Source organism: Rhinatrema bivittatum, chromosome 1, assembly GCF_901001135.1.
Source record: "Rhinatrema bivittatum chromosome 1, aRhiBiv1.1, whole genome shotgun sequence".
Classification (NCBI taxonomy): domain Eukaryota; kingdom Metazoa; phylum Chordata; class Amphibia; order Gymnophiona; family Rhinatrematidae; genus Rhinatrema; species Rhinatrema bivittatum.
In genome coordinates, this window is record NC_042615.1 from 674,757,676 (window position 1) to 674,782,003 (window position 24,328).

The 24,328-nt window shown below is 43.5% G+C and overlaps 1 protein-coding gene across 1 annotated transcript in view; it reads right to left on the reverse strand.

Moving 5' to 3' along the window:
* Positions 1–1,565: 1,565 nt before the first annotated feature.
* Positions 1,566–24,328, reverse strand: part of VCAN (versican) — a 298,710-nt gene continuing 275,947 nt past the window's right edge. Inside the window, exons 14-16 of the mRNA XM_029573809.1 lie at positions 8,535–8,679; positions 3,625–3,807; positions 1,566–3,516 (exon numbers count right to left, since the gene is read on the reverse strand). Coding sequence (XP_029429669.1) covers positions 3,386–3,516; positions 3,625–3,807; positions 8,535–8,679 — 459 coding nt within the window. The 3' untranslated portion in view covers positions 1,566–3,385. The remainder of the gene's footprint in view (positions 3,517–3,624; positions 3,808–8,534; positions 8,680–24,328) is intronic.

Below are 24,328 nucleotides of genomic sequence, written 5' to 3' on the forward strand. Positions count from 1 at the left end.
GCCCAGATTTTATAACATGCGCGCGCCGGCGCGTGCATGTTATAAAATCACGCGTCCATGTGCGCGTGCCACGTAGCGCGCGCGTATGTTTTTAAAATCTACCTTATAATTCCCAGTATTAACTATGGCACGATAAATCTCAAAATCCACATGGAGAAAAATGGCAGTAGGTTTTACAAAATAATTAATATTTAAACAGCTTAGTTTTGAACTTAAATGTTTTATTGTCAATTACTGAAAGTCTAACAAATGCCTGGGATTTTTTTTTTTAATTACTTGCTCATATGACATTAGTTTTAGTTGTGATTTCTATGAATGAAGAATCGTACTGTCTAACTGCATACAGGTTGTGGTAATTACCAGTAAATATGAAAAGATACCAGTGCATGTGTTGGTTGGAAAACTGTACTGATTTTCTCTTACTTTTCTGATGCTTACAAGATGAGAAAAATGCAATCAGTAGGCTTCTAGTTGTCATTTTATTGTAACTTTTGTAAACAGAAAGATGAAGCTTAGCTGTTAGTAAGAATATAATTAACTTATTCACTAAAGGATGTTGACTACCTACCTACAGAAACAACATTCATTTAGCATCCAAAGAAATAAATAGAATTGACTTCATTGGTCAGTCTTGCCAGTATCTCTTCTACCAATACACGAAACATCAATCTACCCCTAACAAAGTTAAGATAATATGTTTTCTAATGCACTGTTTTTATACTTGGTTTTCTCTCTTTTATATATAAGGATATTTTTGCTTTTTGATATTATAAGGGCAATTTTCAAAAGACATTTACTTGTGTAAAAGTATGTGTGAGGATCAACAATGTACGCATTTTTACCCATGGGGAAAGTAGGTGGGAAGGTCAGAGTAGGAGTTTGGTTGTGGGGAAGGCAAAAACGCACGTGGTTTTGCATTTTCAAAACTCCTGATGTTTTGCAAGTAAAATATATTTGCAGAAAAAGCAGGTTCAAATCTCTGTGGGTACTTTTTCCCTAGACAATTTTCAAAGGGAACTATATCCCATGCTTTTGAAAATCAGACCCTATGCGCGGTTTCACTTTGAGTTCTGGTGCAAAGTCCATACATTAAAGTACCTGTGGGCTTTGAAACAACGTGGGCATTTTTGAAAATTGACCTCTATATTCTTTTCTCCTGAACTTGGTGTTCTACATTTCTGCAAAGTGAGTAAACTACTTTTGCAGTGGGGTTTTAGACATTCTTATGTTTGCAAAGTTTTCTATTTTTCTGAAACCCTTAATCCTGGCTTCATTTTGAATAGTACAGGTACACTAGTTTCATGAGTAGGGAATCAAAGGATATGGAAGTTTTCCATGAACTTCTGTACACACGGATAGTAGAATTTTTATTAGGAATAGAGGGGAGACCATGACGTTAAACACACAGATGTCCTGTACTTTTCCCCAATTTCTGAAACACTTTTTTTTTTTTTTAATAAGTTTGAACTTTCCAACTTGTACTAACACCAGCAGCTCTCAGAGTAATCATATCAAATAAAAATTTCTATTTTAAGAAATGAAAAAAAAATAACCAAGTCACAGGATAACAAAACAAGACTTTTAGGTTTCTTTGGTGAAACAAAAGCAGATATAAAAGTTACAAAGGTTTTAAACTTGCATTCACAAACCCCCCCCCAAGACATTCACATTATACACTATACAAGTTATAATATAAATACAGAAAAAAAGTATTATGTGCATTGCAATGGTAGAAAAACACATACAGGTCAACACAGTGATGTAGTACTGTCAAAAACAGAAAATGGTCTGAATACATTATGTAGGTGCAGCAGTCAATTAAATTCCTTAATGACACAGTTTGCAATTAGAGCTATTTGCTGAGCAGCCATAGCAGGTTTATTTTATGGATACGCCAAGGTCATACATCAACTTCCAAATTCAGGCTATTTGTTTTCTATCATATGTCTTGCAATGTAACAAGAAATAGTTACACATAATTTCTTCTGGGGTATTCTTACAGTGTTTTCAAAATCCAAAATATGATCCCTTACTGTGTCTCCTATAGTTCCCTTCCAAAATATTGAGGAAGGTGTAGAATTAAACAGAGCACGCAGTTCATTTTGTTTAAGAAAAGAATAATTGCATGTGCTTAAGTTTAGAATTCAAAGATACTACTTTTTTTCGGGCACACAGATTTCAGTCATCCAATCATAACCAGCTGGATAAGTTGAAATATTGCTCTGAGTCATTCCCTTAATGCATAAGGGAAGTTCGGGGGGCTAATACTGCAAAGTATACACCACAGTATTGCAATTTACCTCTCAAAGGCAAAATCAAATCCAATAAATTAAATCAGTATGGCTTACTTCATTTATTTATGTATGCTTCACAGCTGCAGCAGTCATTCATTATTTTATTTTAAAAAAGATTAAAAATGGTTATATGTACAAAAATTATTTTTTATTTATTTTTATTTTTTTTTACAAAATCTAGGCCTAAATCCTTGTTAAACTGTAGATATAACTGTAAGATAGCATGGTTAATGTAATGGAAGCCATTTTAAAAAGCTGCCCTGATTGAGAGAGTTAATGTATTAGCACTTTGATCTCTAAAGACCTTGCTGGTCATTAAAAAAACAAAAAAAAAAACAAAAACATAAAAAAACAGCCAGCCCTGCGAACAATCCATTCTTGTGAGTGAGGGCTCAGGAATGAAGAGAAGAAAAGTTCTATGTTGCAGTCCTTAGTTCAAGCTCAATATGTGCCAGGATGTAAGCCTTAAACAGACTTTTATATGTGCTCTTAAGTGACACCAAGTTTTCCATAGAATGTTCCTTGAATGTCTCCCTTCTCCAGCCATAACAGGTTTTCTGTCACATTTAAAAACATGAACCTATTTAAACCATTTCCAGCCTAGGTGAACCACCTACAATCAGCTTAACTATTGATTAAAAACATCTGTGCCTATGCAACCATCATTAAATAGTCTGAACTTAAAATGACTTTTATTCTATATACAGGAATTAAACCAAAAAACAAACCTAACATTAAATCATCTTATTTACATTTTTATTGGTACTAAAATGGAGCAGTTTAAATATTATGCTAGGCTGCTATGTTTATTACAAAATGGTCCCCATTGATTTATAAACTAGAACTTTTAGTAGACTGGAAATGGTTTTATTTGATGTGATTTTAAAGTTTTTGTTTGTTTTTTTTTTTTTTTAGTTTATGTTTTTTATTTTCCTTTCATCACCAATACTTTCAATCAAAATGTGTTTTTAACACTGTAGTCCACAGTTTCGAATCACTTTAATAATACTTCTAGAACTGATTTTTAAAAAGGCACAATAAGTTGGGACTTTGGCAGAAACGGTGAAAATTTCTATTCATCCTTTCTTGTTTCAGCGTGGTGAATCTTGCCATGTCCTGATCCAGCGGTGATAGTGTTTCGATGAATTAAATGAATTCATCTTCTCTGGTGGAGAAAATTTATAGTAATATTTCTTAGAATAAGTCCTTTGGAAAGTGGATGCTGCAAAACAAAAAAAAAACACACACGGAAAAAAGATTAATCGCATGAACTATGAGACTTGCATACAAATTTAAGAAATAGTTGCTCTCCTCTTCAAAGGGAACTTACGGTACATGCAGGTAACTTTGGGCAGGTCCCATTGTCCATCTCCTCGGCAACGGATGGTTGGAAGGTGGCGCTGAATGAAGCCATCTTTACAGTGGTATCTAATCATAGAATTGATTTCATAACGAGGCTTCATCTTACCAAAGGTTTTTGCATTTTCTACAACAGGTGGCTGACCACAGGCAACTGTAGATAAAGAGAAAGATAATAAGCATGATTGCTTATATGGCATTCTTCCTACTACAGCCATATCTACTTTTAAATACCTCTTCCTCTAAGGTTACTCTTTTTTAAATCTATTTTTACTGCATAGTTCCCTTTCAAATAACACTTCCTTTTGATTTTGTAATCCCAGCTTAACTTGCCACAAACAGCAATATCCCAGTGCACTACAACCCAGAATTGTTGAGGTGGCTTTGCAGTAGAGACAGGTGAGTTGATTGGCTCATCTAAACTCCTTCTGTAAACCTCTCACACATAACCAGGTCAGAATCCGAGGACAAATATGGTTTGATTTGGATTGGAAAATTAACCCATGGCATTCAATAACGTGAACAAAATGAGTTTCATTTCATTAGAATTTAACACGAATGCTTGGTAAACGGCCATTAGCTAATACCTGCCAGCATCCGATGTAACTAGGAAATGTGCACAGTATCATGTGAAATGGTTACCAGTAACCAGCCCAAAGTGAATGGGGTGGTTATCAGGTGTGATGAGGAGGGCCCTCCCCCATGGTATCAGGATAGCTTGGGCAAGAGACGGCTGGTGATTTCAGCCCCTAGGCATACACAGACCCATTGGAGGGTCCCAAAAACCCCCTGAAGAAGGAATTCAAATATATAAACTAGGGATGTGAATCGTGTCCTCGATCGTCTTAACGATCGATTTCGGCTGGGAGGGGGAGGGAATCGTATTGTTGCCGTTTGGGGGGGTAAAATATCGTGAAAAATCATTAAAAATCGTTAAAAATCGAAAAATCGAAAAACCGGCACATTAAAACCCCCTAAAACCCACCCCCGACCCTTTAAATTAAATCCCCCACCCTCCCGAACCCCCCCCCAAATAACTTAAATAACCTGCGGGTCCAGCGGCGGTCCGGAACGGCAGCGGTCCGGAACGGGCTCCTGCTCCTGAATCTTGTCGTCTTCAGCCGGCGCCATTTTCCAAAATGGCGCCGAAAAATGGCGGCGGCCATAGACGAAAAAGATTGGACGGCAGGAGGTCCTTCCGGACCCCTGCTGGACTTTTGGCAAGTCTCGTGGGGGTCAGGAGGCCCCCCACAAGCTGGCCAAAAGTTCCTGGAGGTCCAGCGGGGGTCAGGGAGCGATTTCCCGCCGCGAATCGTTTTCGTACGGAAAATGGCGCCGGCAGGAGATCGACTGCAGGAGGTCGTTCAGCGAGGCGCCGGAACCCTCGCTGAACGACCTCCTGCAGTCGATCTCCTGCCGGCGCCATTTTCCGTACGAAAACGATTCGCGGCGGGAAATCGCTCCCTGACCCCCGCTGGACCTCCAGGAACTTTTGGCCAGCTTGTGGGGGGCCTCCTGACCCCCACGAGACTTGCCAAAAGTCCAGCGGGGGTCCGGAAGGACCTCCTGCCGTCCAATCTTTTTCGTCTATGGCCGCCGCCATTTTTCGGCGCCATTTTGGAAAATGGCGCCGGCTGAAGACGACAAGATTCAGGAGCAGGAGCCCGTTCCGGACCGCTGCCGTTCCGGACCGCCGCTGGACCCGCAGGTTATTTAAGTTATTGGGGGGGGGTTCGGGAGGGTGGGGGATTTAATTTAAAGGGTCGGGGGTGGGTTTTAGGGGGTTTTAGTGTGCCGGCTCACGATTCTAACGATTTATAACGATAAATCGTTAGAATCTGTATTGTATTGTGTTCCATAACGGTTTAAGACGATATTAAAATTATCGGACGATAATTTTAATCATCCTAAAACGATTCACATCCCTAATATAAACACAATTCTCAGCAGAGCGAAGGACTGGAGGATTCAATGGAGCTCTGTGTGCAGAGAGGGCAGAGGTTTCGACCTCTCACAGGTGACGAGGGAGGTACATATAGAAGGCTAGGAAGTGCTTGAGGAGGAGACGGAGTTCCTCCCATCAGCCAGATGATCTGAGCAGTATAAACTCTGGTTTGTGACCCAGCAAGGAACCGATGGAGACAGAGGAGGCACAACAGCTGGGTCAGATAGAGTGAATTGATTTAAGATATTAACTCTGTGGGCAAGATAACTGCTACTGGATTTGAGAAGAATGTAAAACTATTGTTTGATTGCTTCTTTGCTCGCTGGTCAAGGCTGCCATAGTTTTGGCTGCAGTTTTTAGAATTAAAGTTCTATGATGCCTTTTGTCTGTCTGTCTGTTTGTTGCCGAACTGCTGCAGTTTTGGAGTTTAAAGCACTGCCATGCCTTCTGTTTGCAGTAGACTCTTGCAGTTTTGTTTAAAGAGGCCAGACCAGTTTCTTAGTAGAAAGGTGATAAACTGCAGCAGGTTCTTTATAGCTACAGAACCCCTGTAAATCGACTCAAAAGAAAACTCAAGGTGAGGACAATGCATCTGGCTGGGACCTTCACATAGCGGGATTTTTCTCCTTCCTGTGGCAAGGAGAAGCCTGTTTTGGGCATCCCCATCCCTGTTGCCCCCTCACAGCACTAATAAGCCTCATTCAAGACATCTGCTTCCATCCCTTTCTTTCTCCCACAGTAATCATCCTCCCACCCTATTTGGTGGAAGTTACCATCCCCTACCCTCAAGTCAGCAGAATTCCTGTATCAAAATACCCCCTTCCTTCAGAGTGAGAGACTCCCATCCCATGTCAAATGATCCTCCCCCCACCAAAGAGATCCCAGGCACTCCTACAGGCAGTCCCACAGCAACCCTCCAGAAGGTAAACTCACCCTTCCAGAAGGTCCCATGTTTTCACAAACAAGAGATACAGCAAATCCCTCTTGACCACAGTGCTGCTCGACCTCAAACAGCGCTACTAGTAGCACTTCACCAGAATTAAGTGACAGTGGTAAAGAACCCTAGCAGTGCCTTTCGACAGCAAGGTGAGCTGGGGGCAGGAAGGATTTCAATTTCCAGAGAGGCGTTGGTGAGACTTGGAGTGCTCATGGGGGTTAATGTGGCTGAGGGATCTGGTGGGGCCTAGAGAAGCCTCTTGACATGGGGAATGGGGTTGCTTACTCATGGGAAGGCAGCTTTTTGACAGGAGTACGGGGTAGCTGATTCTAGGAGGGGGGATCTTTTGACACGGGAAGGGGGCTGCTGACTTGGAGGGAGGGGATGTCCTCCACAGGGCAGGGGGGGTTTATGATTGCCTTGGGAGCGAGGAATATGGGGGGAAGCCCTGAATGAGAGGGAGAACATCCCCACCGCTCACTGACCCATTCACTCGGGGCTAGTTAGCTATGGGGATTTCAAACGGTAAGAGTATGCACAGTAGCTTGTTTTAGGGTTACTGTGCACGCCACTACTGTGGCCACACTAGTGTGGCCAAAATTTAACACATTGATGCAAAGACACTGCACAGCACGTTAAATGGTGTTTTTATGAGCATGTTACATTATTTTGTGAACTTGCACTAAAACATTTTTTTTAGCATGAATTTTATTGCATAGGACACTAAGGGCCTGGATTCTCTAATACCACTGGGCTCTTTGAATCACGCAGTGCAGGGGGCCGGCCTGCGAAAGCCAGCGGCGATCGCACCTCTGTAGTGCGATCGCTGCCGGCTTTCACACCCAATAGCGCCATCATGAAAGGTGGTGCTATTGGGTGCAAAATTGGCAGCGAAAAAGGCTTTTTCCTTTTCGCTGTCTGCGATGTCTTCGCCGCGTTCGCCCCGGTGCCGCCCCGACTCCTCCTGTTCGGTCTTGACGCCGCCCCGACTCCGCCCCCATTTAGTGATCGCATGTGAAAAGTCCCTATTTGCTTGCGATTGGTTTGGAAAATGACCCCGTAAGACGGTAACTTTTAAACAGGCACGCGGGAGCACACGTGCGCGCTTTCGTCAGCCTGCGCCCAGGGACACGGTAATTTTATAACATGTGCGTATATGTGCGTGCATGTTATGAAATAGCCTATCCACGCGCACGTGTGCGCTCGATTTTAAGTGGGCGTGCGCCTGTGCGCACAAATGGCGCTTCTGTCGCAAAAGCAGGGGTATTTTAAAAGGCATGCATGCCGATGGCATTACCGGTTTTCCCAGTTCGTTCCCAGTTTGCCCAGGTAAGGAACAGGGCTTCCAAACCTCCTGGTTTAATTGCCTCCATTTTTCCCTGTTAGCCTTGACCCTTAAAACCCCCTTTATTACTTACATTGTCATCCACAGCAGAAGTAAAGTAGTGCAGGAGGGGGCCCCAGCGCATGCCCTGTGCACGTAAGTATTTATGCGCAAATTTCTATTTAAGTTCAGGAATGCCCACACCCCGCCCCTTTTTTAAACTTTTCATTTGTGCGCATAGCGGCAAGTATGTGCGTAGCCGGGCGGTTTTTAAAACCCGCCCGACGTGCGCCGGCCCAACTCGTGCGCATATCTCCTGGTTTTGGAGCATGGCGGGCATTTAAAATTCACCTTTAAATGTTTTTGCATTGGCCTGGGTTGAAGTCGTTTTGTGTTTACTGGCAAATACGCATGGAACTTAGGATATTCCTGTGTAAGTGGGAAACGTCTAAGGGGGAGTCAAATATAATCTGAACCAGTTTATTTATGTTTGCTATGAAGCTTTATGTAGGACATTCTCAAGATTAAAATCAGAATGAAATAGGAATAAATTGATATTTTCTAGCAGACGATAAAATAATCAAGCCCTTGTTCTTTGTGCTACTGATATCTTCTCCTTAAGCACAATTCAATCATTACTGAAAAGTGAAGCTAAAAGATGCTTTTCTTTAATACCTGTTCCTTTTTTGCAGGTATACGTGAGATGATAATTGCACGGCACATCATTCCACTGCCCATCTTCATGCCAAATTATAACAACACAGTCTTCGCCGGATGAAAAGAAACTGTCTGGTTGGTTTGGTCTCCAGTTTTCATATTGCTAGAAAATAAAAACAGAGTCAGTGATCTGAAGATAGAGGGAAGTCTGCAGTGAAAAAAAAGAAAGCCCGACAGCACAACTATTAAAGTGCAGGACAACCCAATTATTAAACATAACTAGCAAAACTGCAAATCCCAAAGAACCCCGTATAGGATGAGGGCTCATCGCTACTAATTATAGAAATGGAGTTACCCTGCCAGCCAACCAAAATAAAATATGTTAGCCTGATACAGTATCAGCTCTGCTCAACAACTTTAGAGGTTTCCTTTTAACTACATTTTGGAATCAAATTCTGTTCTTTCAAAACAAAAGCAATGACAACAGAGACAGGACACAACTCATTCTAATACATAACTGTTGTATTCCACATTATAATGCAGTAAGGATTCGTCTTATGACTCACTTGCAAATCTTCCTAGGTGCACAGGTATGCTCTGCCCAACAGAATGAGCTCCACTGATCCAATTGGTAAAAAGTAACGACTATGTTTTGTGCCCAAATGGTGCATACATTAGGACAGAGTTAAACAGGTCAGCTCTTTTTCAGGGCCACATGCTCAGCTTAGCACCTACCTATGGGAAACTGGCCTTCCTGGAAATTGCACTCCTTAGAATTATTAAATTCTAAGGAGTGCAATTTCCTTCTAAGAATTCTAATTCTAAGAAGGTGCAGGGATCACAACTCTCCTATTTTGAGCTACCTTACAAAGAGGGATGGTGGGGATGTGTTTAGGTTGGAGGAGTAAACTATGAGCGCAGAATGAACTGTTTAATTCTCCACCTGCACTTCCCCTCTCTCATCCACCTTCCTCAGCCTGCAGGAAAAGGAAGAGCGCAAAGACAGCAAATACTTTTGTCAGCAGGCATCTGTACACGTAGTTTTCTTTGAAAATTCTCTGCCAGGGCACAGGTACAAAACTATCCATGGGCTTTGCACCTCGATATGCTATTGAAAATTGTCCCCTATATGCATGATTCTCAAGCAGTCTTTTGACCAGTTGTTTTTCAATTATTAAACTAAAGAAACGTGGAGGAAGTGAAAATTATATAAAGAATTACATGTTATTACTGTGGGGTTGATAGTCAACGGTGGCAGAGTGAACAAAGTTGACTAGTGGTAAATAGCATGATTTTGTTTTGTGGTACCATCCATGCTACAGTCAAAACATATTTTTTGTACTTAATTTAATTTTGTGCAGGCAGGGTATTTCACAGGGTTGTACAGCCCCCCAATTTTATTTCAATTCATTTTTTTCATTTTGAGGGGGAGGTTGGGTATTGGTTGATTTAATGTTTATTTTGGTTTGGTTCGTTTGCCGATCCAAAATTAATGTTTTAAAAAAATGAGACAAAATGGGGGCCTCCTTGGGCCACTCCAACCCCCCAAAATATCTGCTAGGACTGGGGACTTTCCTGGTCCCCACTTACCCCATCCATGTGAGTCTTGGCTAGACAAAGGAACAGGAGTAGGAGTGACGTCCACTTCCTCCAGCTCCACTCAAGTCCTTTAGAAAACAGTGCCGGCCTGAGACTGGCATCATAGTGACATCAAAATGGCACTGGTCTCAAGACCAGCTAGCACCATTTTGTTGTACAGTCGTAGATTTGCACGACTGTACAACAAAATGGCACCAGCAGGCTCAGAGACCTATGTCAGGGCCAGTCAATGCCATTTTTAAAGGGATGCTGGCAGGGCAGAAGCAAGTGGACATTGATCCGGCCCCTTTCTTTACTTGGAACTCCCATGAAAGGAGAAAGTAGGGATTGGGGAGATCCTAAAGGAGATCATGGCTGAGCTTGGCTTGGCTCAGCTCAGCAGGGATAGGTCCAGGCCCTGGGTTATCAGCAGGGGTCTTGGAAAGTCCCAAGGGAGCCCCAAAATGGAACATCAATTAATAAAATACTCGCATTAATTTTGCACATCCACTCACATATACAAATGCTGTATTGCAGATAGGTTTGAAAGTTAGGCTCATGGGGGTAGATTTTAGGACATGGACGCGCCGATTTTATAAAATCAGAGGGCCGTGCACATGCGTGCCGGATTTTGCAATCTGTGTGTGCATGTGCACGCAGCACGCACAAGGGGGGGTAGATTTTTGCAAGTTTCATGCAGCAACACATTGCAGCTTTCCCCAGTTCCCTACCCCCTACTCTAACCTCCCTTCCTCATCCCTTCTCCTCTCCTCCCCCTATCCCTATCCTATCTATCCCTGTTTTTTTTATTTTACCTGTTGCTCCTCCAAGGGAGCAGTAGCAAGTTGTGTGCGCTTCCCCGGCACAGCGGTAAATGGCCGCTGTACTGGCACCCCAAGCCCCACCCCTCCCTGCCCCCCCCGGATCGCCCCTTTTCTTCGGCCCGGCTCTTGTGTGCATAACGAAGGTTACGCACACAGCTGGGCCCCTTCTAAAATGCACACGATGCGTGCAAGGCCTTCATATTTTGCACGCGCAGGTGATTTAAAATTTGCCCGATAGTGTACAGTGGAAAAACTATCCACAGAGAAAGCAGCTGCAGATCATTTTTTTCATAAGCAAAAATCAAAGCAAAAACCCGAGTGGACTTAACAGACACATGGGGGTAACCTGCACGGAGCAGCAGTTACTACCATAAGAAACTTCCTGGGCAGACTGGAAGGACCATTTGGTCTTTTTCTGTTGTCACTACTATGTTACTATGGGGGTCATTTTCTAAGCCTATCGCATGTGAAAAGGGACTTTTCGCGTGCGATAGCTTGCCGGGGGCGGAGTTGGGGCGGGCAGGGGAGGAGTCGGGGCGGCGAGGAGGTGGACGCGGCGCTATCTTCGCTGGCAGCGATAAGGTAAGCACCGTTATCGCCGCCAGTAGTGCGCCCAAAAGCACCACCTTTCACGGTGGAGCTACTGGGTGCAAAAGCCGGCAGCGATAACACCGTGGTGGTGCGATCGCTGCCGGCTTTCGCAGGCCCGCCCCCCCTCTTCGTCCACCCCCGTCCCCCCGTTAACGCTGGGATTCACCATTCTTTGCGAGGATGGAAAATCCAGCCCTATGCATGTTAACTAAATTGTTGGTGCACAATCTGCAAAAAAACTTATCTGTAGAGTCAACATAAACACATGGGCTGTTGTAAGGGGCGTGCAAACAGGGTGACCTCCCTGGATGCCAAGCCAAGCTTGGGGGAAGGGGGGGGGGATGCCATACTGTCCTTTTGATTGAGTCTATGAGTCTGCAAAGATGTGAGCCTGAGAGGGAAAGAGGATGCCGAAATCGACTTTTGGTTGGGGCGTTGTTTTGTCTGGTACCTGCCCTGCCAACATAGGCAGTGATGATTGTTGCCCCCTTAGACTGTAAGCTTTCTGAGACAGGGAACCACCTGAATGGTAACTTGCCTTGAACACAGGATTGGAAAGGTGAGTAACTAAATCCAAACTCCATTTACAACATTCTCTGAACGCTACTAAAAAAATGGGGTGAACGAAGCCCTTGATGAATGTAAGAGAGCTTTCCATTAAAAACTTTCAGGTGTAAACATTTTCCTCCTTAAGCCATAGCGCTTGTCTTTCATCTCAGTGAATCCAATGCCACACTGTAATCACTTTGATACTTTCTCCTGCTTCTACCCAGAGAGGTATTAGAGTTTGAAAGAGGCCCCGGAGTAGGAAAATTACAGAAGATGAGCCTTACCACCAGATGGTTAGCATTTCCAAGAAAAGCAATGTGCAAGGCCACCATTAAAATAAAATCTGTGGAAACGAGAAATGCTTGTCTATTGTTTTAGAACTGACTCTAAATGACTTTTGGCATGAGTGCTCCCCACCAGTTCAGGATGACCAAATCCCAACTGTGTGGGGATTTTTTTTCTCCTGGAATGTCTGATATCTCTAGGTATAGCACGCTGTTACCTCATATCTGCAATCGTCATTTCTACAAATTTATTTTGGCTACGCTGGCTTGATTTTGTTCAGTGTCTCCTGCCAGAACTGCTTAGTCCAGGAAGTTCCAGACTTTTGAAATTGCTTTCTTTAGTTTTCATCCAGCTGTACTGCAATATTTCAATACCTTATTTAGCCATACTTCTAAGATCAGAAGATAAAGATAAAAAAAATAAACCTCTCGAAGTAGGAGAGGTATAAACTGTTTCATAAATTCTTTCTTAGATTTATTTTGTTCTTTGTTTAAGCTTCCTACTCTTGACACTTGGCTTCTTAATGGTTATAACTTACCACTGCAAGCTATACCAAATCTACTTAAATGTACTGCTCAGAAAAAGTTCTTCAACATTTCCTGACAACGCAGCTTTATTTTTAGCAATCATGTCATTTGAGGCGATTATTCCTGTGCTCGACATTTTGCAAAAAATCATATTTTGCCAAATCAAAATAATGAATAGTTCATCTTCAGTCACTGGCGCAGGTTCCTACTGTGCTGCTTTCTTTTTCTTTAGATCATCTCCCAAAAAAATCAGCTGCCAACCTTGTGAAGGATCTAAATCATACTGGCATGATCCCAGCTGCACTCAGGGTTGTCTTTCAGTAATTTCTTATTACCTTCCCAGACCACAGAAATCATTGCTAAGGCATTCTTATCTGGGAATGGACTATGACAAACCAGATTGACTACAGCTATCTTAACCTGTCTGATGCTTTTCACACTTTTTTTTTGTAATTGAATCTGGTTTTGAACGATGTGAACCAGATCTCTGAAAAACTGAACTATAACAGGGCTGTGCTTTTGTTTCTAAAGATTACGGGGTGAATTTTAAAAGCCCGGCGCACGCCAAAGCTGGGAGATCCGCACAGATGTCGGGCCGGAGCATGCCATGTGAATTTTAAAAGGCACCCGCGTATGCGCATATCTCTTAGCACGTACACAAAATTTTGTTTCTGAAACAGGGGCATGGCATGGGCATTGTCTGGTGGTGCATGGGCATTCCAAGATTTATGACTGAAACCAGCACGTATATACTTACACGCTGCGCTCCAGAGTCCCCTACCACCTAACTTTACTTCTGCTATGGATGGCATGTACGTCATAAAACAAATAAAACTAGGCTAGTCAGTGGGGGTTTAAGGGTAAGGGCTAACAGGGTAAAAGGGAGGCTAATTAACTAAGGGGGTTAGGAAGTCCTATTCATTAACTGGGTGAACTGGGAACAAACTGGGGAAACTAGTAATTGCGTCAGCGTGCGGGTTTACTAAATTCCTCCCACTTAAGTGGTAGAGGCGGCATTTGTGTGCACGTCCATATAAAATAGTATGAACGTACAGCCTATGGTATAGTATGGACATACAGTAGTAGCACATACAGCCTATTTTATAACATGCGTGCATATACACTTGTACAAAATAAAATGGCTGCATCCTTTGGCGCGAGCCGGCATCATACATACAAGTGTGCCCACACGCTGGTATCAGTTACTGTCATAGACAATATCAACAAAATTGCCTATTTCATTTCATGTCATTTCTAAACTGAAACGCTAAAAAAATTCATGAGATTTCTTTTTCATTTTTCATAAACTGCCTGATTTTCAAAAGCATTAACATGCATAACACTGGGTTTTACACTTGTAAATCCACTTTATTTGTGTACGTAAGCTTTTGAAAATTGCTACAATATATGCCATTAAATTGTCCATAGGGTTTAGCTGTGTAAGTGCACTTTACGCGCATAAATGGCTTTTGAAAATTGCTATAATAGTAAGTTATACTTACACACATTACTCCTTTGAAGATTCACCTGTTAGTGTACACTATTTCAATTTAGTGTGCACAGAGATGGTAACTTTAAAACAAGTGCATAGGTTGCCCATAGACATGCCTATTGGTGTGCGAGCTGACATATGCTGGAATTTTAAATCATGCGTGAAGTTACTCATGTATGGCTTAAAATACACCCACCTCACGTAATTTTAAAGTGTTACTCAAGAAAATGTACTTTGCGTACCTTCCTTAGGAATTTCTTGACTTTAACGTACGTACATAAGCAAATTTTAAAACATGCTCGTGTGAAGGCCATTCCCAGTTTTACCACTTAGTCCAGTTTGCCAAATCTATCTCAAGGTCATCCAGACCCCTCTGGTTCTTCAGCCTGCACTCCTTCTAGTTGACCCAGATCTCTCACCCTGTTGTGTTAGGCCTAAAGAGTAATTTCTGCAGATTTTCACTTCATTAGGAGTACAAATATGTAGCAAATAAGCTGTCACGCATTATGGCTGCTGGATTTAAAATACCAATTTATGTGCCCTGATGCACCCTAGCTCCACCCCCTATCTTTTTTTTAATTCATGCCCATGTATATATGCATGGGATTTGCGACATTTAAAATATTTGTTGCTTGTGAATGGCCCAGATACTCACGTATATGGGCCTTTTAGTGTGAGGAACGCTTTTAAATTTCACCCTTATTTGAGTTAGTGCATACTATTACAACTGAAATAGACTAGTGCACATTAAATCAAAAATAATGGTAACTTTTAAACAGGTGCGCAGGCACACATGCTCGTTGGCCCATGCCCAGGGACATAGCCATTTTATAACATATGCATGTATATGCGTGCATGTTATAAAATGTACTAGCTGTGTACACAAGTGTGCACAATTTTAACTGGACATGTGACTATGGGGTAGATTTTAAAACCCCTGCGCGCGTAAATCCTCCTGGATTTACGCGCGCAGGGCACTCGTGTGCCGGCACACCTGTTTTGCATAGGCCGCCGGCGCGCGCAAAGCCCCGGGACGCGCGTAAGTCCCGGGGCTTTGTAAAAGGGGTGGGAGGGGGCGTGGCCGAGGGCATGGCCGGGGTCAGGGGGCAGTCTGGGGCGGGTCCGGGGGTGTGGCGACGGTTCGGGGGCGGGCCGGGAGGGCGGTCCCGAGTCCCCCGGCACTGCGGCCTGTGCCGGGGGATGCCGGGGCGGCGTGCGCAAGTTACGCCTGCTTGAAGCAGGCGTAACTTGCCCAACAAAGGTAGGGGGGGGGATTTAGGTAGGGCTGGGGGGTGGGGTAGATAGGGGAAGGGAGGGGAAGGTGGGGGGATGCGGAAGGAAAGTTCATTCCGAGGCCGCTCCAATTTCGGAGCGGCCTCGGAGGGAATGGAGGCAGGCTGCGCGGCTCGGCGCGCACTGGCTGCCGATTTTGCGCAGCCTTGCGCACGCCGACCCCGAATTTTATAAGATACGCGCGTATCTTATAAAATCTGGTGTACTTTTGTTCGCGACGGTGGCGCGAACAAAAGTACGCATGCGCGTATGTTTTGAAGATCTACCTCTATGCGTGCAAATGCCACTTCTACTGTGTAAGTAGGAGTATTTTAGTAGACACGTGCGGTGATGCCATTTCCAGTTTTCCCAGTATGTTCCCAGTTCGTCCAGCTAAGGGATAGGACTTCCAAACTCCCCTAGTCGAATAGCCTTCCTTCTTCCCTTTTTGCCGCTACCTTTAAAACTCCACTGATCTGCCGATCTGTTCTGTTTTACCTCTTACATGCCACCCATAGCAGAAATTACTCAGTAGGAGACACTGGCGTGTGCCTGTGCACATAAGAATTTATATGTAAATTTCAAGGTGAAATCCAGGAACGCCCGTGCCCATACCACACCCATTCCCCGCCCCTTTTTTGGAACATTTCATGTATGCGCGTAGCAAGTACACTTGTATGCGAGTGCCTTTTAAAATCCTCTTGACGCATGCCGGCCTGACATATTCGTGTATCTTCTGGTTTTGGCGTGCGCTGGGCTTTTAAAATTCACCTTTAAATTAAATTTTTTTAAAAATGAAAGAAATCTTAATGAAACAAAAAGAACAAAAAAGGGGGGGGGGGGTGGTGAAATGAAAATTTTATCGATGCACACCCCTAAAATATATTAAAGGTTTTTCGACCCTTATAAGTTCTTTACTCATTATTAACCTCCTAAAGAGATCCTTGTAACTTATGAGGAAAGCAATGCCTTGAGGCACTGTGCAGCTACTACAAAATGATTTATAGAATATTCCATGATCGTTCCATATGTTATTTCTAGTTCATGCAGAATGCTATGTAATTCCATAATAATAAGTTCTCATCAGTGTAATTCCATTATCGCAGTGTTCTTAATGCTACCATGCCTGCCTTTTAGGTGCCATGTGGACTGTAATGTTTATTACTATGATTAACAAGAATGCTTTCTCTAGCAACCTTATCCTCATATTTGCTTTCTCATCAATGGAACAACATTTATTATTCGTCGCTCAGACTAATGTAAAATCTAAGAGCTTTATTAAAGCTGCCACATGGAGCTTGACCAGAACAATAGGCTACATCCCTCTATCGTTTTGAAGGGCTCAATGTGTAGGGCATCACATATTTGTTTGCTGGTTGAGCCAGATGGTCTGTCCCACATTCTGTGGCATGTTCTCCTTTAAGATATTCTCTGTCTCAGAAGGGAACAGCACAAGTTGATCTTTATTACTCTTAGAACTGTAATTATCAATAGCAGCCTGGATTATGTTCGGAAGCAGACCGCTTCAAAGAATATCATTCTTATGGGTGACCCTGGGAAACAGGGGAAATCACTGCAATGTGCTGTGCAGAAAAATTCCAGACATTAAACTCAAAAGTGGTTCCAGATTTGTGCCTCCCAGAAATACCGTATGCTGATTTCTCACAGTAGGTTATTATAGGTTAATAATTTTCAGTTATTTGATTTTCCCCTGGAATTTATCAGTATTTATTATAACAGACAAAACTGGGAGAAAAAGCAGTGGAAAAAGTGGCTCAGTTTTATCCACTGAAGTTCTCCTGTTCTAGTTATAATAAACACTGATAAATTCCTGGGAAAAATAAAATAAAAACTGAAAATGAAGATCCCTATAGGTTAGGAATGAATTGGGCAATTTCATTTTTTCCTTCCTTACGAGATTTAGGGTGGTTATTACTTCTCAGTTTGATACTGTAGCGTAGAATATGCATTGCTTTTTGCAGCACCATAAAGAGCTGATTCGTTGGGTTGAATAATTATCCCATGGTGGTGCATTTTGATTATCTCCACCACAGTCTGCTCCAATGTGTCATCTTGGCTGCTTCTAGAAAAAAGTAGCTGAAGTACATCAGTCATGCAACTAGGGGACTCCAGTAACCCAATGTGAGACTTGAAAGGATGCTGCCGGCAAACAGCTGACAAATGTAGAAAACATTATTGTTCAAAGCTACAGTGCTCGTGCGGGAGGCTGAATAGCGATGAATTGAATGATAGCAGAGGTATAAGCAGTTAAAGCAGCAAAATATGTGGTATCCTGTCACCAGGCCAAAAATGAAACCTGAGCAGGGACAATATGGACCAACAGCAAAACCTGAGCTTTGTCCCTGTAGTTCTACTTTCCGTAACCTGCCATTTTAATCCACTATTATTTTGTAAGTTTTTCCCTTTCTTCCTCTTAAGGTGAATTTTAAAAGCTGCCCAGATGTGCGCCTATCTCCAGTTGTGCGCCAATCTCAAAAGTTTTCAAAAGGGACATGGACTGGGCGTGGTCTGGGCGGGGAATGGGCATTTTGGGTGTGGCCAAGAGATGTGCTTGTAAATACTTATGCACCTGGGCATCCAACCAGGTCTAGTGGCACATAAGCTTACTTCTGCTACGGAGATGTAAGTTAAAAAAAAAAAAAACTAGCCAGAACTGGAGATTTAAGGGTCTGGGGTAACTGGGAGGAGTGAAGGCTATTAAACTAGGGGGGGGGGGGGGGTTTGGAGGACATGTCTGATAACTGGGTGAATTGGTGGACTAACTGATAAATCTGGCAATCCCCTGATTCGTGCGGTAGAAGCAGGATTTGCACGTCCATGCATGCCCCCACTAAAAATTGGGTGCACATGTGCATGCAGACAGGCAATTTTATAACATGTGTGCATATATGCATGTACGTTATAAAATGGCCGCATATCTGGGAGCGCGCCAATGCACATGTGTGAAAGAGCGCCTGCGCGCTGAGTTGAAATAAGTTACTATTCTTGTATACTACTTTGGCAACTCATGTAAAATTGCCATGCCAATAGAGTTATCTGAATCTGTATAATGGAGAATTTTAGGCTTTTCTTGGTTCAAGCTGCAGAAGACATTAGCTGCCTCATTTTCCTATGTATTAGCCTGTCAGACATGCAAAGTCACATGGATGATGTTGGTTGTCTATAAAAAATGTGGAGAAATTTCAATAAGCATAGTAGGACCATGTTATCAGCATGAACTAAAGGCAAAAAAACAAAAATGACTCCCCAGACTTGCAGTACCACACCACCTCAACTGCACACTCTCTGAAATAGTTATTTGCTTCAGCTCTGAAGCATTCAACAGTAGGAAACTCAGCACTCTCACACACAGAAAAAACCCCCCATATAGGCAGACAACAAATGTGGGCCTCCAAGACCCTCAGACCTGCTGCCTACCACATCTTGTACCCTCCCAAGTAAAAATAAGGGATCCAGGCCCCCTCACCCACCTCCAGACCATGTGTTGGCATGCAAGTCAGAGTGTCAGTGGATCCAAATGTGTAAATATGGCTAATAATACTCTAACCTGCACAACAAAGCATGGTCTGTGGTGGGTGGGAATTGAGAGGTACGGAGTCCTAGCTTTCACTTCAGGAATGGAAGTTGGGAGGTTGAGCAGCTTGGAGACTTGAACTTATCTTCGGGGTGAGTGGGTGATGGCATGGAAGACCTGATTTGGACTCAAGGGGGCTAGTCACTCACATTAACCGCTCCTTTAACTTTGGGCAGTTTAGCCCAGGGAAATTTAGCTGCCTCTCACAACTGTGTCAATATAGCCTCATTCTCTTTTTAGGGGTCAATATTTTTAAATATGTTATTCACCACTTTGGCTAGTTCATGTAACCAGATAGGCAATACAGAACATAATAAATGAAATGAAATGCATTCTGCAGCTCACTATTATAGTATGGCTGGTATTAAAGCGTGATATACTTCTCACATTAGAGCTGTCAGGTAATGCTCATTTTCTGCTAGTTTTTATGAAAATTAATTCAGAGTACACTTTGTGACATTCCAGTTGATCTAAGATAGAATGTTTTATCACTTTACACCAACTGAAAAATTGTTACATATTATCTAGTCTTCTAGATAAAAAGGAAAAGAATCGTAAATTAAAAATTCAAATCATATACCATAAGGCATTTAAACTAGAGGATGGGGTGGCAAAAGGAAATTGAAATGTCACCCCCAACATCTCCAAAAGGTGGTTGAAGGCATTAACAAAAATCAGCTGAATAGGGTGGAAAAGATGTCGAAGGAGAGAAGCTGGAAAGCTATAATCCCAAATGTCCGTAGTCTGGGCAATAAAATCCCAGACCTGCATGCTCTAATTGTGGAAGCAGATTTGGACATCATTACTGTTACAGACACATGGTTCACTGAGTCTCATGATTGGGATACAGCCATCGCTGGCTATAACTTGTTTAGGAAGGACAGAGAATACAGAAAAAGTGGAGGAGTAGCTCTTTATGTCAGAAACAATATCCAAGCAAGTGAAAGGCAAAGACACAGGGTAGGGAAGAAGCATTATGGGCTGTCCTAAAAAAACCCAAGATTTACAACAGTGTGGTCTACAAGTCTCTGACTCAAACAGAAGAACTGGACAGAGATCCGGTCGAAGAAATCTGAAAGGTGAGAAAGAAGAAAGAAATGTTGCTAGTTGGAGCTTTGAATGTACCAGATGTGGACTGGAGTATCACATCTGTGGAAGCTACAAGAAGTAGAGAGATAGTGGATGCTTTTCAAGGGGCTCTGTTCAAACAAATGGTAATGGAACCCACGAAGGAGGGTGTGATAATTGACCTGGTGCTCACAAATGGGGATAATGTCTCAAATGTCCAAGTTGGTGCCCAGCTAAGCACAAGTGATCATCAGATGGTATGGTTTGATATTGCAAACAGGATACAGAGAAGACACACAAAGACCCGCATTTTGAATTTCACAATTACAGACTTTATCAAAATGGGAATGGTCCTAGAGGAAGAACTGGAAAACTGGGAGAAAATGGGCGAGGTGGAACAACAGTGAGCCAAACTGAAAGGAGGTACTACAAAGGCAACAAATCTATATGTCAGAAAAGTAAACAAAAGTAAAAGGAAAAACAAACCCATCTGGTTCTGAAAGGAAGTGGCTGAAAAAATAAAAGCAAAAAGAACAGTGTTCAAGAGGTATAAAAGATCCCAAAAAGAGGAACACAGTGAAGAATGCCTAGTGAAACTGAGAGAGACAAAGAAAGAAATCAGGAAAGCAAAAGGTCAAGCAGAAGAAAGGACTGCCAAAGAAGTAAAGCAAGGTGACAAAACATTTTTCAGATATATCAGAGAAAGAAAGAAGGTCGGAAGTGGTATAGTGAAATTGAAAGGTGACGAGGAACAATGCGTGGAGAGAAATAAAGAAATGGCAGAAATATTAAACAAATACTTCAGTTCAGTGCTCACTAAAGAAGAACTTGGGGGTGGGGTAGGTGAAACTCCATTTACGGAACCTAATATATGGGAAGAGCTAGGCAAACTGAAAGTGGACAAGGCCATGGGGCTGGATGAGGTATACCCTAGGATTCTGAGGGAGCTCAGACATGTGCTGGTAGGTCTACTGAAAGACCTCTCGAATAGATTCCTGGAAATAGGAGTGGTGCCATGAGACTGGAGAAGAGCGGTGGTGGTCCCACTTCTCAAGAGTGGTAGCAGAGAGGAGGCTGAAAACTACAGGCCAGTTAGCCTCACTTCAGTGGTATGAAAATTAATGGAGATGCTGCTGAAGGAAAAGATAATGAACTATCTACAATCTACAATGAACTACAATGAACTATCTACAATCTACAATGGTTGCTGGACGCAAGGCAGCATGGATTCACCAGGGGAAGGTCCTGTCAGACAAATCTGACTGATTTTTTTGATTGGGTGCCTAGAGAACTGGATTGAGGAAGAGCACTCAACGTGATCTACATGGATTTCAGCAAAGATTTTGATACGGTCCCGCATAGGAGGTTTGTGAATAAATTGAGAAGCTTGGGAATGAGGGCCAAAGTGGTGGTGTGATAGACTGATGATGGGAGACAGCTTGTAATGCTAAATGGAAGCTACTCTGAAGAGAGAGCCATATTAAGCGGAGTGTCACAGGGATCGGTGTTGGGACTGGTTCTGTTCAATATCTTTGTGAGCGATGTTGCAGAAGGGATAGAAGGTAAAGTTTGTCTACTTGCACATGATACTAAGATCTGCAACACAGTGGACACACCTGAAGGAGTAAAGAGAATTAAAAGTAATTTAAGAAAGCTTGAAGAGTGGTCAAATATTTTGCAGCTTGGATTCAATACCAAGAAGTGCAGAGATATACATCTAAAATGTGGCAATCCAAAAGAGCTGTATATGATGGGGGCTGAAAGACTGATGTGTACGGACCAAGAGAGGGGTCTTGGGGTGACAGTGTCTGAAGATGATGAAGCAATGTGACAAAGCTAGAGATAAAGCCAGAAGAATACTGGGCTGCATAGAGAGAGGAATAACCAGCAAGAAAAATGAGGTGATAATGCCCTTGTCCAGGTCCTTAGTGAGGTTTCACCTGGAGTATTGTGTTCTGTTCTGGAGCCCATATCTCAAAAAGGATAGAGACAGGATGTAGGCGGTCCAGAAAAAGGTGACGAAAATGATGTGGAGTCTGTATTGGAAGACCTATGAGGAGAGGCTGAAGGATATGAAGATGTATACCCTGGAACAAAGGAGGTGCAGGGGAGATATGATACAGACCTTCAGATACCTAAAAGGTTTCAATGATGTATGGACCTCCAACCTTTTCCACTGTAAAGAAAACAATAGAACTAGGAGTCATGAAATGAAACTCCAGGGGAGACAACTCAGAACCAATGACAGGAAATGTTTCTTCACAGAGAGGGTGGTGGAGGTCTGGAATGCCCTTCCAAAGGAGGTGGTGGTGAAGAAAACAGTCAAAGAATTCAAAGGAGTGTGGGACAAACGCTGTGGATTTCTAAAGGCTAGAGGAAGGAAATGAGATAAGCGTGCAGGGGGATAACTTGCTACGGCAGTTACAAACCTTAACAGACATTATGGGGATTAATATCCTTAACCAATTTGCTTCGATGCTTTCAATGCAACTGTAACATTGCTCCCTGCTTAGACGGCAGGGGAAAAAAGAGGAATTGGATTCAGACGACAACCGAGGGCTCCGACTTCCATGGTCTGGGATACTGTTACGCAGACATAAGGGAAAAGGCACAGGACTGCTTGTATGGACAAGTGTTACAGTTCTGGCCGCGAGCACCGCGACCAGACCCTTACCTCCATGTTCCTGGACCTGTTCCCGCTTCTGCTGGATTGGTTTGCGGCCTGTTCGGCGTCATCCCCGCGGGGTCCGTGCCACCGGGAAGCCTCCTGTGGACGCCCTGTCTCTAGGCGCGTGCACGCCACTTGGACACTTTTCTAGGCCGTTTCCCGCCAGTGGTGACTCCGCCCAATTCCTGACGTCAGACGCCGCAGCCTTGATAAGTCGGCCGCGGACCTTCTGTCTTTGCCTTGCAACAGGGTTACCATCCGGTTCCCAGTTGCTCCGTGCCCCAGAGTGGGTTGCCTTGGAACTCGCTCCGTTCCTGCCTGCTTGCTACAGTACTTGCCTGGCTCCTGACTACCTGCTACAGTACTTGCCTGGTTCCTGCCTGCTTGCTACAGTACTTGCCTGGATCCTGCCTGCTTGCTACAGTACCTGCCTGGATCTTGCCTGCCTGCTACAGTTCCTGCCTGGTTCCAGTTCCCGTCTCTTATTACAGCGTTGCTCGCTGTTCTTGTCTGGTTCCAGTTCCTCCAGTACCAGCCTGCCTGCCTGTCTCAGTCTCAAGCTCCACTACTCACCTAAGTCCCAGTGGTTGGGCCCCTACGGGCTCCTCCCGGGGGGGGGGGCTTCAGCTTCCAGGGGTGAAACCTCACCTAAGTCCCAGCGGCTGGGCTCCTACGGGCTTCTCCCGGGGGAGTACCAGCTTCCAGGGTGAAGAGCACCATCCACGTCCTGCCTGACATCTGCCTCCTGACCTGAGGGTTGCTAGAGACAGTGAACTCCTTCTCCCAGTCTCTGACAGGTCGGCCCAAGGGTCCACTAAACTGAGACTCCACAACAGAAGTGCTAAAGGAAATGAAGAAAGTAGCTGATGTGGCAGTTACTACCCTTAACCAATAAGCCTTGAAACTTCTGATGCAACTTGAACATTGCTCTCTGCTTCAATGGCAGGGGAAAAGAGGAATTGGATTTAGACAGCAACCAATGAGGGCCATGACTTTTATGGTCTGGGGAACTGATAAGAATGGGGGGTAACCAGCATAGAGCTTAACAGAAGGCATGGGATTACTACCCTTAACCAATGAGCCTTGATGCTCTTGATACAACTGCAACATCACTCTCTGTTTCAAAGGAGGGGGGCGGGGTGGAAGGAAAGAGGAATTTGGATTCAGAGACAACCATCATGAGCCATGGCTTTTCTACAGTCTGGGGTACTGATGCTCAGACATTAAGGAAAAAGCACAGGACTGCTTCTATAGCCAAGTCCATAATCAAAGCACATCAAGCAAAACTGACTGATAAATGGGGGTAGCCTGCACGGCGTGACAGATACTACCATGGGAAGCTTGCTGGGCAGACTGGATGGAC